The sequence below is a fragment of the Leptidea sinapis genome, chromosome 11 (genome assembly GCF_905404315.1).
Source record: "Leptidea sinapis chromosome 11, ilLepSina1.1, whole genome shotgun sequence".
Classification (NCBI taxonomy): Eukaryota; Metazoa; Arthropoda; class Insecta; order Lepidoptera; family Pieridae; genus Leptidea; species Leptidea sinapis.
The window spans coordinates 3,782,746-3,800,229 of record NC_066275.1 but is presented as its reverse complement, the minus strand read 5'-3'; the positions used below and the strand labels follow the sequence as shown (position 1 = coordinate 3,800,229).

The 17,484-nt window shown below is 34.6% G+C and overlaps 1 protein-coding gene across 2 annotated transcripts in view; it reads right to left on the bottom strand.

Moving 5' to 3' along the window:
• Positions 1 to 17,484, bottom strand: part of LOC126966692 (uncharacterized) — a 105,481-nt gene that overhangs the window by 7,931 nt on the left and 80,066 nt on the right. For both annotated transcript variants that reach the window (XM_050810873.1, XM_050810874.1), the window contains 7 exons: positions 9,192 to 9,670; positions 7,697 to 7,913; positions 5,653 to 6,277; positions 5,184 to 5,363; positions 4,670 to 4,832; positions 3,990 to 4,105; positions 2,077 to 2,296 (listed from right to left, as the gene is read on the bottom strand). In XM_050810873.1, coding sequence (XP_050666830.1) covers positions 2,077 to 2,296; positions 3,990 to 4,105; positions 4,670 to 4,832; positions 5,184 to 5,363; positions 5,653 to 6,277; positions 7,697 to 7,913; positions 9,192 to 9,670 — 2,000 coding nt within the window. The remainder of the gene's footprint in view (positions 1 to 2,076; positions 2,297 to 3,989; positions 4,106 to 4,669; positions 4,833 to 5,183; positions 5,364 to 5,652; positions 6,278 to 7,696; positions 7,914 to 9,191; positions 9,671 to 17,484) is intronic.

Sequence of the window (17,484 nt, the reverse complement as noted above, 5' to 3'; positions counted from 1 at the left end):
ACGCAAACGTTTTTTAACAATTCTTTTAAACTTCGTAACACATTTGTTTTGTACATTTTCTGGGATCATATTGTAGAAGCACATATACATCACCGAATAATAGACTCACAACTCGACTTAACCGAGTAGTATAATAAGTCTATGTTTGTTGCTTATGTTAACATTATGATAATCACAGTTTCTAGCAAATTCCTCAATGTGTTTATGAACATATAGAACATTATAAAGAAAATAGTGAGAAGCAACAGTCAAAATGTTTGTTTCTTAAAAATTTTCTCTTAATGATTCTTTAGGACCTAGGTTATAAATAGCGCAAATAGCCCTCTTCTGCAGCACAAAGATGGTATTAATATCGGCCGCACTGCCCCATAACAATAGACCATAGGACATAATATTATCAAAATAACTAAAGTTTACTAGTCGCGCCGTATCTATGTCAGTTAACTGTCTAATTTTTTGACCTGTGTGCTGCAGAACTAAGCCTATTCGCCAATCCTTCAATATTGCCCCATTGCAATTTGGAATCAAGAGTAATGCCAAGAAATAGAGCAGATTCCACTGGTTTTAACACCGCTCCGTTTAATAAATTATTCGCATCAACATTTTTGACATTTGGCGCGGTATATTTAATATATTTAGTTTTATGATTACTTAACAATAAGTTATTGGGGCTAAACCAGTACACGATATCCGATAGCGCATTGTTTACTTCGCCATATAAAACTTGGCTTCTTTTCACTTTGAATATGAGTAAAGTGTCATCCGCAACAATACCACCTTGTGTTTTTTTTCTACAAGGTAAGGTAGATCATTTATATCAATTAGGAAGAGAAAAGGTTCAAAAATAGACCTTTGTGGTACCCCAATACCGAGAGGAGTCCTAGGAATTCTCCTGCTATTCCAACCCTATGAATCCTATTATTGTAATATGAGATCAGAAGATCGAGCGCAGCTTTCCTGACTAGCGTTAAATGCTGAACACAATCAAAATCCTTAGATAAATCACAGAAGATATGATTGAATTAAAGTAATTAATAAATGATGAAGAAAATATTGTTTTTAGGACTGGCAATGAATTTCTTGCCACTTGTTCTCAGTGCTCAGCGGTGAATGGTAAAGTAAGTTAACGTTCATAGGTTTAATTTTGACGTACATGTGTATTATGAGTTGATACGATTTTATTTCAATCTAACTAAATAAAATTTGTTTAGTTATTATTAAATCAAATGGGGTAGTTGCAATGAGCATTTATGTTTCAAAATATGAAAACGTAAAGTGCTCATTGTGAAGATCTATTTAAAAGAATAAAAATGACTTAAAATATTCCAAGAGAATAACGTAAAGTAAACCATGGAATAATGACAGCAAAATATAACTTAATAGTAAGATCAACATGATATATCACGACATACTTTAGGAGTCTTATAAATTATTACTGTACAATAATATAGCTTATACATCAGAATAGCACATAGGCTACAATATATAGTTATAGGTTATAGACAGTCTCTCAAAGAAAAATTTAAAGAAATAAATATTATGACTGTTCATTGTCAGTACATTTATGAAAATTTAATATACGTTCACAAAAATCGTCACCTTTTTGCTCTTAATAGTGATTTTCATTATTATAACACTAGAAATAAGGGATTGCTTGTAACTAATTCTAGAAGACTTCATAAGATACATAATAGCTTTAAGGGTAAATACTTCTATAATAAAGTCCCAGCCACTGTTCAGGCATTGTACAATATTGTATATTTTTATTGAAAAGAGCGCAAAAAAAAGAATGCTGGGAGAGTTTCTTGCGCCGCTTCTTCTCTCTCAGAGCGCCATTTGTTTCCGAAGCGGTAGTAGTATCTAGTAGTTATTAGAAATGACATCAAACAGAATTCTTAAGGAATAAATTTTGAGAAAATAAATGCCTTTTATATCAAGCTGTAGTGTGAATTATCCAAAATAAAACGATAAGTGTCAGTAAGTAGGAATAAATCTGCAATCTGCGAGGTATTCATGCGACACAAAGATTGTAGGGGTTACAAATATTAATATAATAATCATTTTATTCTAGCTCACCTTGCTTCCCATGTGGGTTGTTTGGGCATGTTTGCCGGCTTCCTAACTCCCAGCAGTTGCAGCACTTCAGCATACATGTTCTCCAGGCCACGCAACTGTCTGCGGATGGCTCGAGCGTCTCCCGTGGACGCATCACTGTCTGTCCTGCCATCCAGTAGGGAGGAGAGGTCCAGGCTGCGAGTTGTGGTCGAAGTCATATCGGTAGTGTCTAACCCGAATACTGGAATATATTTCAGAAATATAAATTTTTTAACTTATTTATTATATCTTGGAATGTTACATGCGCAGTGTTTCTAGAAAAATACAACATGAGACGAGCTGGACGTTCAACTGATGGTAATTGATACGCCCTACCCATACAATGCATTGCCTTTCAGGATTCTTGAAAAACCCAAAAACTCTGAGCGGCACTACAATATTGCGCTCGTCACCTTGACACATAAGATGTTAAGTCTCATTTGCCCAGTAATTACACTAGCTACGGCACCCTTTAGACCGAAACACAGTAATGCTTACACATTCACGTCACGGCGGAAATAGGCGGCGTTGTGGTACTCATAATCTAGCCGGCATCCTATGCAAAGGAGCCTCCCACTGGTTCTTCTGGTGTTGCAAGATAGTGATCACTTACCACCAGGTGACGTTTCCTCGTTTGTCCACCGTATTGCGAAAAAATGTTGTTGATGTTAAGCCATACCATTTACCCATAGCAGTAAAGATGTGACCCGAGTCATGCAGAATAGAATGAAGTAATGCTAAAGCGAAGAGTTACGCGAGTCGATACCGAACACACCGCACTGAACCCGTCCTTCATCCAGAAAAATAAAGATGAAATGCGTCATGTGCCTGCAATTGTAACCTTCAAACCGGAAATCATGAGTTCAAGTTTACGTACGCACGAACAATGAAAATTATAGGCGATTTTTTTTAATGTTTCTATGTGTTCATAAGCACATTGAGGAATTTGCTAGAAACTGTGACAATGATAATGTTTACACGAGTCATCGTTTAAGTCGAGTTAGTAAGTCCCAGTCCCAAATATGATCCCAGAAAAAGTACAAAGCAAATGTGTCACGAAATTTAAAAGAATTGTTAAAAAACATTTGTGTGGGAAAGGTTACTATAACATAAACGGTTTTCTTAATGATACCACCGACTGGGAATGAAGCGAACACCCTGAGGCTCTTTAATTACAAATATTTATTGTAGGATATTGTAATCCATATTTTTATAAAAAAGCCCGCTGAGTTTCTTGCGCCCGTTCTTCTTAGGTCTGAGGAAGTCTATTTTCAATGGGTGGTAGTTTTTGACGTTCAATAAGTAATTTTGAATAAAAATATTGGAATTTGAATATATACAGAGAAGTTCAGAAAAATCTAATACTTTTCTTGAAATTAAATCTGCACGGACTTGCTTGCTTTTACTTTACAAAAACTAAAAAAAATATAGTTGGAATCAAATGGCTTGAATAAGGGATAAACTGCCGTGTATCCTAAGCACCGTTGATAAATATATTCAAATTTAATTATTGAAGTAATACTACTCTTCAGTTATGAGAGTAAAATTACCATGATCCTCGCACACAGCAACACCATTTTCCGACACCATGAAATTTCTATCTTCCCCTAGTGTAGTGAACTAATATATATTAGGATATATATTAAGTGACACTGTCAATACTTTACCAAAATAACTCGTAAGTATGAAGAAAACCAAGTTGTAAGAGGACATGAGGTTTGTATTCAAAATAGTTTTAACTTCTTATGCTATTTGTAGCGCCACGTGCCAGATAAGTATAACTTCTTGTACATCAGAAGATACACAAATACTATTTTCATTTAAACCTTAATTTATTATAGCTAGTCCCTATCTCTTTAAGATAAAGAAAGTTTTAGGGTTGTCTTGTTACTCACGATGTTTTTTGTAATGATGATCCCTCTTCGATGAGTGCTTCTTATGTGAGTGCCACCGGGGTGACTCCCTACCTCGTCTGCGATCCTCGGGGTATTCTGCTGAACGTCCCGGTAAACTGTAACACATGATGTGCCCTTAATATCAATCAAATGGAAAATTCTATTTTCTTTATCTGTCCTTATAGGCCAAGACACGTTCTGTATGGTATGTATTTGGTTAAGGTCTTCCCAAAGGATTGCCTTCAATGTTCGCCACTGAACTCTCCTGGGCCCTCAATCTCTCCAACACTTCCTGTGTCATTGGCCCTCTGTTCTGAGCTAGCTATATGACCTGCCCATTAAAACCTTGAGTTCTTGTAGTTGTAATCTATTGGGATATAGCGGCTATCTTAGTTCTGATCAATTGATTAATTGTAGTTCTCGAAAAATCTCGATAGGTCCGTCATTATAGTATTGTATATTTTATTAAAAAGAACGTAAAAAATAATGCTGGAAGAGTTTCTTGCCCTGTCTCAGAGCGCCATTTGTTTCCGAAACGGTGGTTGTTTCCGAAAAGTGTTTGAACTGACATCAAAATAATTCTAAAGGAATCAATTTTAAGAAAATAAATACCTTTGAATTAAGATATAAGTGGCGCGAGAAGATAGACAGTTAAAAGTGTACAAGATTACTGGAATTACCTGTTTCTCTTATGCAAGTCGGAGGAGGGTGAGAGTGGGGGGAGTGGGGGAGTGACCGAGCTATCTGAGCTGTCGGACGAGTCCAGGCGCATGTTAGAGAGCTTCGGCTCCAGGATCTGACGAAGTTCACACTCCACAAGGTCAGCCCATTCATTTTCACCACCTGATCAAAATACAGTTTACTATTAGTTTTAGCATAATATTAAAGATAGGATTAATTATTATAAGAATTTATGATGGCTTAAATCAGTTTATCCAATACTTCATTGAGAGTATTTCATAATAATAATAAGGCTGTATCACATTCATTTACAAGTAACTAACAATAAAGATAACTGCGTAAATATTATATCACCAAGAAAATACAATTGTAAGATTTTAATTATTTTTAAAATTATTAAGTCCCCCGGCATTACTAAAATGTCCAACGGTTTAGTTAAACGAACCCTTTTAGGAACAATATTTTTCGAGTCTACACTTTTTTACTATTTACATGTAACAATTAATAGCATACATGGTGCAGGCGTCTGTTGACTAGGTCCTGGCTGTGGCTGAGCTCTAGTCTCCCTGGTAGCCGCATCAGAATCAGCAGACGTCTCGTGGAGACTCGCATCAGGTTGCCTGCCACTGGAGTATGCCACGCTACCCCTACCAGAGTCGACGTTAGAAGATTGTCCGCCGTTTTTATCATAATCTGTGGTAAAAGGAAGAATTTATTAAGGCTTTTTCAAAATAACAATTTAATAAAAAGAACAAAATTAAAAACTAATAATTATATATTAGAAAAGCCATGCCAAATGACATTCATTCACATAGTCTGGTGGTGTGTAGAATGAAGTTACATGACATTTTGGTTCACCAACTATGAACTTCAAGTTTATTATAGTAGAATGAAGCTGGCAGAATATGTTTGAAACAATCAATGAACTTAATTTGGTCTGTAGGTATCGTTTTGGTATCGTTATGAATATTTTTGGACTGACCTGAGCTAGCTGCAGAACCACCGGCACCCTTCTTCCCAAGTGCCTTTAGATCTTCTATTCTATTTGGTGTCAGTCGTGAGGATGATGGTTGAGGGTTATAAGCCTCAGCTTTGCCACTTGAATTATAAACACTATCCGCAGACTTTTGACTCGCACTTTCATCGTTATTTTCCCTTTCCCCTGAATTGGAAATATCTTTACGTCTATGACTTTGCGTATCAGGTGTCCTTCTAGATTCCCTTTGGCTGTCAGGGGTTCTTCTGTATATTTCTTGGTTTCTTTCCTGTCTTGACTCAACAGATCTTCCACTTGTACGTATTCGTTCTTCAACACTGTTTCGCCCTTGTGCATGTCTTACTTTGAATCCGCCATCGTCGGATTCTCGCTCTTCATTTCTGGGAGGACCGTTTTCATTTGGTATCCCATCTAAAAGATTACCATATGAGTTTCTTCTAGATCTATCATGAATCTGTGGTGAGATAACTTCCTGTCTCTGTTGTGGCTCTTCAAGTAAATGTGGATGAGAAGCTGCACGTCTCCCTTCCACAAATCTTCGTTGCTGAATGATTTCTCGTTCCAACTGCTGTGGACTTCGTAAGTCAGGTCTTGAGTGTGAATTCTCCGCCTGTTTTTAAAAACAAGATGTATTAGTGATGGCTGGAGGTAATGTTAATAATTTCTAGAAAAGTAATATGTATTTAATTCGCAATGAGTTGCTACCCATAATTTCGTGTATGGATATACGTAATCATTTTTGTCTGTTACAACCGTTATGAAATATAATCTCTTTTCAAAAATCGTCAAGCCAAATAAGCCGGAGACAGACAAAATTAACAAATATATAAATTGATGAAAGTGTCGTTTAAAGTGTTAATATGCATTTATTTAATAAAAAATCAGTTAATTTGACGAACTTTTAAATCTGTAGGTGCCTACTTGATGCTTTTAAAATAACAATAGACCCAAAAACCTATTTTGCTATTTTGTTTTGGTGCAAGTGTCCTTGATCGGAAGACGGTTGAATAGAAAAACCGTTGGCGTTTGAAGAACCCATACTTCTTTACCATATCCTAAAGAAAAACATTATAGGCATGACCAACAGAAATCTGATACGTATTTAAAACATTACTTGATAGGCAATAAAGTCGTTATAGCAATAGTCATGCTATAAACCCATCAATATGTAACGTCTTTCTTAAAATTTGTTTCCGTATATACCAATTCGAATTTAATATGTAAGATATCGATTATCAAGTATATACTTCATTTATTTTGTATTTTTTTTCATAAAATATCTATAACGAGGAAATTTTGAAGCAAGAATTTGTTGAATCTCTATTTTTACTAAAATTCTACACCTAAGAACCACAGGCTCAAACAGCTAATAGTAATAGTAATATTGCAAATACGTCATACGAAATTAATATTTTTCTACAAATCAAACAATCCATCTGCAAAATCGGAATACCCGTTTCCTCTACGAAATATCTCAGCTTAGCAATTAGTAACAAGGCAGTGTGTTCTTAATTGTTCGTTCATGGGAATATATTTGATTGTTGTTATTGTGATATGTGGGAACAACGGGGATTGCATGAGAGTTCTCGAGGTCGTGTACACGTTTACTATAGCTTTGAAAGTTTTAAATGAAAAAACTGCACATACTGTCACTGCGTTACAATGATACCTACTGCATAACATATTTATTATTACAATTCTAGTAGTGAATAGTAGTTTAAAAAATACGCTTTAAAAAGTAGAAAACAATAAACAATTCATGTATTTACTTTTAGATTGTAGTATTACATGATTGACAATGAAATTAATTTACTGATCATTAAACATATTACAGAAAAATGCTAAGTAAGGCTTTGTAAAATTACTGTTACATCTTTTCAAAACACCTATTGTAGATACTGTTCTTTCAATAACTTATTACTCAAACAATGGTTTGTACTTATTCTAATAATTAATATACTTTTACCCACTTTGTTATTGTAATAATATTAACAAAAATGTGATAAAATTTCAAAAATAGCTTAACAACCTGTGGCTGCGTCCCAGTTTTCAACGACGTGAAGTTAGCCATAGATCTCACATCCAGGTCTCTCTGATACATCGCACTCCTCCTGCCAGGTGCTCCGTACTGCTGGTACAGTGCATCAGCCCCCAGAGCCTGGGGCCGGTGCGCCAACATCTCCTGCGACCTCGCCTGATGGTTCAGCATCATTTGTTGCTGGTAAATCTGCTGTTGCACTAACTGTCTATAAACATAATATACATTCAATAAGCAATGTTTCGCGACAGTGTTTTGTAAAACATAAAACTTTATATATATTACATATTCTTCAATCAATGTTGATATGTATTCTTGGTATTTATTGCGTCAGTTTTCTTTATCTTTAGATTTAGATTTATTAAGTATAGAAATGTGTATTAATGTTATTAATCTTTTTGCGGTAGTTATTGGAATATAAAGTATCGAACTTCTAAAATTTCGGTAAAAATACAGCAATTCATCACCCTTTCCAAAATATGTCCTCAATAAATTTCATTAACATCGGTCGACTATTTGGAACGAAAAACAATGCTGCTTAGAGTTTTGAGTTTTTAAGAATCTTGATTCTGCCAATCATCAGATAAATGTCATACATACTTTCATATCATAAATAATATAAAGTCTTAATTAATATGGTTATTAGTAGTAAAGAAACATAATAGAGTGAAATTGTTTACAACCTTCGATTGAGGTCAACTACAGAGACATTGAACCGTTACAGTACATGTTATTCGTAACACAAACTTTTTATCAATTGTCTTTTTTATTTTGATGATTGGTCACAGTTTTGTTGTGAGCAATCCAAATCGGTTATAAGGTCTTCTGTTGCATCTTAAAATAAATAATAGTCTGCAATCATCTTTAAGGGATCCTTAATAACAAATTTTGATAAGTAATTTGACGAATTGTGAATTTTGTAGTTATTGAATTTTTAAACTTATTATCAGAAATTATCATTAGTTAAACAGAGCCTAAAGAGCTCTTCCATCGGGTTACGGGTTTAATCCGATTTAAACGAAAGTTTGCTTTATACATCTAAAAGGACCACTGTTACAACTATTGATTATTATGCCTAATAAGTACACATTTATAGTTTCATATATTGGATGAAGTAGGAGCGAACTTTTCTTCAAATAAGAGCAAAATATTGTATTTTGGAAACTTATTATTATCTTATACTAACGTCTGAGTGATCAAAAGAAGATAGAATTGTATAAAATATCACGGATAGTAGAAAGTAGCTCAATTAGCGAGGATGTGATATTTCATAACTGTTATGATTATTATAGTAAAATATGAATATTATGGTAAATCTTACATAATGTTTTACGAAACACCGGTGACTCGTCCGCATTGACATTACATTAGTAAATCAATGAGTATTTGGCTTACTATAAATATTTATTATACCATATCCATCCCTACTCTGTGATTATACCATCCATTATTTTAGTAAAAGTTAAATAAACAGATCTGTTCTTACCTATGAGGTGATGGACTTGGATACGACACATTGTTTGCCATTCCGTGATTGTATTGCATTTCTGGCCTCGCTTGCGGCATCGGTCTCCCATATATTCCCTGCTCCACCTTCCTGACTCCTTCTCTTGTCGCTGCTTCAGGCTCCCGTTTCCTCTCCTCAGTATTATTCAAATTAGCTTCATCGTTTGTTTTATCACATTCAATACTCTCTTTACCCTTAAATCTATTTGAGATCATATCTTTTAACGTGTGATATGTTTTGCTGACAGATTTGGCGCTTTTTGGTGCGTCTCTTGTATTGTCTTTGCCTGTTTCAACTACTGTTACCATGTGTGAGTTATTTGGTGTGTTCTTAGCGGGAATGGGCGGTTTTGGTGTCTCGTAATTCTGACTTCTTGGTAGTCCTTGGTTTTGATGTCTGGTATAGCCGTAATGGTCGTGGTAGTTTCTGATGTCTCCCGATGTTCCCGCTTGTTGATTCTGAAATTGTTTATAGTTTTGATGATAATAAGTTTCATTTCTATGTGATGGCAATACCATTTAATTTATATTTTGATATGCCTATAAAAAATATTCTCTAAGCTCTCTATTTATATAATTCTTTGTTGTTTTGTAATGTACACTAGTAGGCTGACTTTGACGATGACCCGATCGGATAGATGATAAATGCAGAAACTAATCTATACGCAATCTCAATGAGACTATTATCTGTTAATTTTGGAGCCACTTAAATTTGAAAACTGTTTTTTAATTAAAAGGCATTTTTATAGAGTAGGATCATAATAAGAAAGCGGGTTACTTAATGGCAAGTAATCACCGCCGCAAATCCTCTATTGTTGTTTCAAAGTGAAAGTAAAATAAACTTTATTCAAATAGGCTTAAACTAAGCGCTTCTGAATCGTCTCTATAAATATTCCTTTTAAAATACAGAATTAACCATATGTTCGTAAAAAGTTGAGCGAGTAGAACATATAAGAAACTCAACGGCCACTCTTTTCAATCAAATAGAGTAATTTGACAATGACAATTAGTTTGCATATTATGCTGCATCCAATATATGAGCCTTGTTTAAGTCGTGTTCTATTGTAGATCAGAGAAATCACAGGAGTATTAACAGTCTTTAAAAGGTTACATTAGCTGAGCTCTTTCTCTGATTTAAGAATTCTAAATCTATATTTCTGTTCCGCTGACGCTGGGAGCAGTGAAATAAGGATAAATGCAGCTTAGGATTAAACTCATGAGTGAAAAAATCAGGGTTTGTTCCGGACTTTTTTCTTATCCAACAATATACTTTCCCGTCGTCAAGGCCTCCGTTTGCGGCCTATTTGATTAAGCCATCTACTATTAATCTAGCACTTATTTAAAAAAATGTTTCAAAGAAAGCGTAACAGTGTGACAAATATAACGACAATCTTGATCTTATTTGTAAAAAGTGGAAACCAAAGAGCTGAGTTTCATCTTAAGGCTATGTTTTTAAGAACTAATGCGGAAATGTCTAAAAAATTTAGTTTCGAGACTCAAATGAAAATATTCTTAAGGCTAACTAACATACGATATTAAATTTGAATTAGCATTCACAGTGGCGTAATAACCTCGTTCTTAACTACGATAAAATCGTTCAACTGAAATATTCCCATGGCCACATTGTTCCACAACTGTGCCTCTTTCACCTGTTAGCAGTAAGACGAACAACCCATTCTTATATGAGACAATAAGTTTATATCAATCACAGAAAAATGTCTACGAATTTAAATCGCTATAAATTTTACTTATTATTATTGTATTTTAAAACTTAAACAATGTAAAATGGAAGCAAAGTGATAGCTATCAGGTTCAACTGCAGTCTACCAGTGGAAGGCTCCTTTACACAGGGTGACGGCTAGATTATGGGTACCACAATGGCGCCTATTCCTGCCGTGAAGCAGTAATGTGTAAACTTTACTGTGTTTCGGTCAGAAGGGCGCCGTAGCTAGTGAAATTACTGGGCAAATGCGACTTAACATCTTACGTCTCAAGGTGACGAGCGCAATTGTAGTGCCGCTCAGAATTTTTAGGTTTTTCAAGAATCCTGAGCGGCACTGCATTGTAATGGGCAGGGCGTATCAGCTGAACGTCCTGCTCGTCTCGTCCCTTATTTTCATAAAAAAAAAGTTAACAGACAGACGAACATAACAAAACATCTACAAACGTATGAAGCATTATATAATCCAAAAGCTGGGCTAATCAGAGTATTTTTTTATAGACGAGGAGGACAAACGAGCCTGTCACCTGGTGTTAAGTGATCACCGCCGCCCACATTCTCTTGCTGTTGCTCCAGCGGTGTTCCAGAGGAATCACAGGAGCGTTACCGGCCTTTAAGGAAGCAGTACGCGTTTAATGAGAGTTACATCTTATGTCTACCCGGTGACGAGCGCAATTGCGATGCCGCGGCCGCTCGGAATATTAGGTTTTTCAAGAATCCTGACACCACATTGTAATGGGCTCGGCGTATCCAAAGGGCGCTGAGTTTTACTTAAGTAAAGTCTGATCAAAGTCTAAATAAGCTTTATTCATCACAGCATAGCAGGAGCAAAATTAAATTCAAGATAATAATTATATTTTTGTTACAATTAAATCACAAATATTAAAAAGTTGTTGTACATTTCGTAATATTAAACTCGGCTTGAAGTTTTCACTTTTGGCGTGTGTCTATGGTTTTTTGTTCAAAGATCTCTCTCTCTGATTTTTTTTTTATTACATTTTACTTTGTTAAAATATGATATACATTTAGGATGGACTTTATTTTTGCAGCAGTTTAGTATGAATGGTTTCAGGTGACTGGTATCGACTTATTTCAGTCTTATTTTACTCGTCCGTGTGTACCGTAAACACGGACGAGTAAAATAAGGACTCCGTGTCACCTTACATAACAGTGAGGCACCAAAACAAGCCGGTAAACGTGTAAACACATAGCCCCACGCATACACTTACAATAATAACACATACAAAACACACACAAGCCGATCGGCCGCTATTATGAGATTTGCCATCGTCTGTGACAGATCAGTCTGCGTCGCAATAATATATTTTAAAAATGCCGTCGTGCATTGTGAAAAATTGTGAATACAATACTATAAAAGTATTTGAGAATATATGATTATTTAAGGGAGAAAAAATTGTGTATCTGATATACCCCGTAACCGCATACTCACTAGCATAAAGGTGCTTCACTTGCCAATATCACGGGACGGAGTCCTTCTTTTTTTACAAGTCCGTAACGGTACATAAAGTTTGACTTTTGACGGTTTCCTAATAAATACTATTAGATAGAATACCGAAAATTAAAAAACTGATTTCAAATAGTAGCAAACTCAAATTTCCGAAATTGTGGTTTGACAAAGAGCTTTGACATTCTCAAATGCATTTTTTGACCAAAATTAACACCTAAATGAGTGACGAGTTTTGAATTTTACTTCTCCTATAAATACTTTCAATATTATGTAGGCTTTTGTTTGGGTTCAAAATAGCGACTTCTTAAAAATAAACGTAAGTCTTTATTTTTCGGACATTTTATATATCAAAATGTTTAAAACAAAATAAGGCATGAAAAGTATTCATTTATCATTAGTATCCTAATAATTATATGTTGTATCGCATAAGAGCGATTCGTTTCATACTTTGAAGAAAATAAATACTCTTTAAATATACCCACACTTTCTAAAGCGAACTCCACCATTTTTATATCACATAGTAATACATACAATCTTATTAATTAATGTCTCATTTCACACAGATCCAAAAACACACTTTAAAAACATACTATTTAATATATTTTTTACACTTCCATTTATATATCTACATAGAGATATTCTATTTTAAGCACACTAATTGTTTTTTGAAATTCACATAGTCTACTATTTTATTATTATTTATTTACACGTTTCCAGATATAAATTTAAATGAAGAACGCCGGATGCGCCTGCGCATGACAAATCGTGCGGCTCTACTAAGGCTTCGTTCCAGCGCGTGCGGCTCTGTTACGGTGAATTGTTGTTAATGATAAATCGATTTAAAATGAAGATCGACTCAATTTCAATCTATTATTACAGGGTATATGTACTTTGGGATTTTTTGTTATATACAATACTGTTTTGTTTGCTGAAGGAACGTCACAAAAGTGTTTAATATGTTTATTATAACTTTTATTATAAAGATCTCCAATTTCAACATTTAAATTATATTTTATACAATCTATGTAAATGGATGCACCAAACTGTACTTATGTAAGGAAAAAAAAAGGGAAAAGAAGTGATTAATCATTATCATAAAGACAACTCAAAAAGTAAGTATTTAAGTAAGTGCAGTGATTGTGTCAATCTACATACACTCTAACCCCCTGATTCATAATGTTCCGCTAACTTAAAAAAGCCGCTAAGGAGTGTTTTTTCTCATTCTGACTTAGGTCAATAGAAGAAGACAGAGTGAGAATTAGCAATGCATTAAGTTAGTAGACTATTATAAATAAGGGGGTAAATGTTAAGTGGCATGTTATTGAATACCCAACTTAACAGGTTTAGTAGGGTGAACTAACTCAGCTCCCTACATTACTTAGTTGGAGTAAGTTCCAACTTACTACCCAAAGTGAGTCCCACTTCAGACACAAACTACGATATAATATTACATAAATATGCTTTCTACGTTTACACGCAAAACTATTTCAAATTTGATACGACTTGAGTGACTTTCTATAAGTAATTGAGACAGAAGAAAGTAACAAAACATTACTTGAATCTAATAAAGTTCAATTGTTAACTTACTTACAATGATAACTGTAAGAATATTGAACAGTGTCGATTATTATGGTATAATCAAATCAAATCAAAATCACTTTATTCATGTAGGTCACGGAAATGACACTTATGAATGTCATTTTTTTTTTTCTTATTGAATCTACCGCTTATCCAATAAATTTATAAAACAAAATATAAACATAATTTTTCAAATTTACAAATTATCTTACCCCAAATTAGCCAGATAATGATAATTTATTACTGTAAAGTATACAAAAGAAATATATTTTTTACCATAGGGACCGACAATAACATAACATATTACAACAACACTTGGTAAACGTCATGAAACTACAGTAGGGTATATGGTTCAATGCAGAAAAGAGGAAACTAAAAAAGACAGATAAGACAAAAATATTTTCTGCATTCGAACACAATATAGAATATAGATGTCTAACTTAATCTGAGATTCCGTACATCTACGTATTATCTTCATCATCAGCCGGAAGACATCCACTGCTGGAGAAAAGCCTCCCCCAAAGATCTCCACGACGATCGGTCATGCGCTGCCCTCATCCAACGTATTCCGGTGATCTTGACCAGATCGTCGGTCCATCTTTTTGGGGGGCCTACCAACACTGCGTCTTCTGGTACGTGGTCGCTATTCGAGGACTTCTCTTGCTGCACCGAGCATCTGTCCATCGAATTATGTGCTCTGCTCACTGCCACTTCAGTTTCGCAATCATTTGGGCTATGCCGGTCACTTTAGTTCTCCTACGGATCACCTCATTTCTGATTCGATCTAGCAGGGAAACTCCAAGCCCCCTCCATTACCCTCTGAGCGACCATGAGCTTTTACATCAGGCCCATAGGTAGCGATCACGTCTCCTATGTAACCGTAAGTCCTCTATGTATTAAGTATTTTTTCAAACAAACATCTTACAGAGGTGTGCTTGTATAATCGAGGCCAAAAAATTATTTTTAGATTTTTTATCTGTTAATTTGTGCGCGCTATGATAGAAATGGCTAAACCGATTAGATTGCGGTTTATTATGGCAAGCTTTAAGTAATATGTAGTGTTTGTTTCGTTTGTTGTTTCACGTGTTGGTTTAAGTGAGGGCAACCCTGTAATCCACTGAACAACCTCACTACGGCTACTGGGAGAATAGAAGGACATAAAAATCTAAACTGTCATCGTCACAAATCATGATCGGATGCATCTGTTTCAACACAGCTTACACCAAATGTTGCGTTTGGATTGAAGTACAGGTGCTATTCTCACCTGTCTTTCACATGGCTTTAAAATGATAGATTTTTTTCTATTAATATTTCTTAAGTAGTCGGGTATCAAGTTTCAAATAGTGCTGATCTTGATTTCATCAAGACTGAAGTATATTATATGGCTGAACAGATTGTGATAAAATTTTGCATGTCTAAGTGATCTACAATCAAGTTTTTTCCTACTTTCTTGAGTGCTTTGTGGGCCCACGTCATGAAAATATTTATTTCGAATTTCTAGGTTTGACAAGTCTTTTACGAGTCTTACTTATTAGTTTGACTCGTAAAAGACTTGTAAAATAATTGACATTTTTATGAAACGATGTTCAGAAAAGTGTCAATTATTCTAAAGTAAGTTAATTTATTAAATTAGACTTCTTGAGGGGTAAATTCCTCTATACGAGGCATCCTCAGGAGATGTTGAATCGACGTGACGATTCTCGTGCCAGAATTTGGCGAGTCTTAGCGGAATTTACACTCAAGACAGCTCAGAACATTTGACGAAAGTAAGTTCTAAAATCTCGTAATAATGACGCTTATAAAAACTGTAAAAGAAAATATAAATTACCACATATTGGACACATTAGCCTTTTGATTTCACTGTTTGTGATAAGATTTCCAAAATGAGAGGTAACTGGAGAATTTAGTTAAGACAATTTCCATCCAGTTTTCATTTTCCATAAAACTTTCTTAGATAGCCATAAAAGCAGCTTATTATTCTAATGGACAAATTACGATGATGCAGAAAATCCAAAAAAATTTAAAAAAAAAGTTTTTGTTTCATTCAGGATTTCTTCAAGTGCTATTTATTTGAGCGTATTGTTTATTTTAAAAGAATTTAATTAAATTTAATCGTCGTAGACAGTCGGCAAATGGTCGTAGTTAACCGTTGGCTTTGTGTCCGCTTACTCGATCTACGTGGGTTGAATTTCGATGAGCTTGAGTCACAGAGAGGCACGAATTCTGTTCGTAAGGACCTTTAACAATAAAATATCTGGACGGAGCAGTTTCGGAGAGAAATAATTATAAAATTAAAGTACGTATCCACAGTAAAAAGTAATATTATGTAATATGCAAAGTAACGATTGATTTGACTGTCAAAAGTTGAAATATCTGTTATTGGAGAAGAGAGAGAGGGTACTAAAAAAAGTACATAGGCTTAAATATAAAAAAAAAAACACGTTAAACGGTGAAATTAATTTTAAAAAACTTTTAATTGCCAATTAAAACCAAGACCTATCTACCTTTCGTATGTAGCCGTAGGCATAATAAAACTGCATTTTATCATATCCAACTACCCGCATTTAATCATAAAATGGTTATGTCCATTTTACGATTAATTGAACATTACCGATGTAAAATTAACAACGAAAATAACTGAATCGTAAACGTTAATTCATTGCCTCGCTATCGAATTGCTAAGAACAATTATTGCATTAAGATGGTTTGCAGGCCCGGTTTATTCTTCTGCTTGTCAGTACATTACATATTATAATACTATTGGTCGTTATAAATCCGGCCTCATTGATGACTGTTTAGCCTGACAATGTAAAATTTTATCATGGATTTGTTTTAAAATTTATGTGTCCAACTTATTCATTTTACAAAATATGGAATGAATTAAACTGCTCTTAATTATAGTATTATTAACTACATATATTACTAAACATTACCGAGTGTCTTGGTAATTAAAAATTAAATAATTTTATTCAAAACAGTCGTAAACTACCACCCATTTACAAATTTATGCCTCAGGCCTGAGAATAAGAAGCAAGAAAATCGGGGGCTTCTTCTTTTTTTATGTAATACTTTGTTACAATCTAAGATATAATTTAAATAGTCGACGGCGGTCGCTCCATGCCCAACTTTGGTATCATTTGGAAAATCATTAATATGTAATAGTAACCTTTATCACATGACATCCTATAACAGTTATGTTTAATTTCCTAATACATTTGCAATGAACATTTTCTGAAATCGTGTTGTAAAAGCATGTACCTTCAACGCCCCACAAAATACTTATTAACTCGACTTAGCCGAGTAGTAGGCATAACACGGTTATGTTTAAGTGATACTCATATTCTCTTGCAACACCAGGGGAATCACAGGAACGTTGTTGACACCACCAATATGATTATCACAATTTGAAGAAAATTCGCTTAAGTAAAATGCGCGTACACCTTAGAGGTCGGCAACGTTCCTGTGATTCCCCTAGTGTTGCAAGAGAACGTGAGTATCACTTAATAC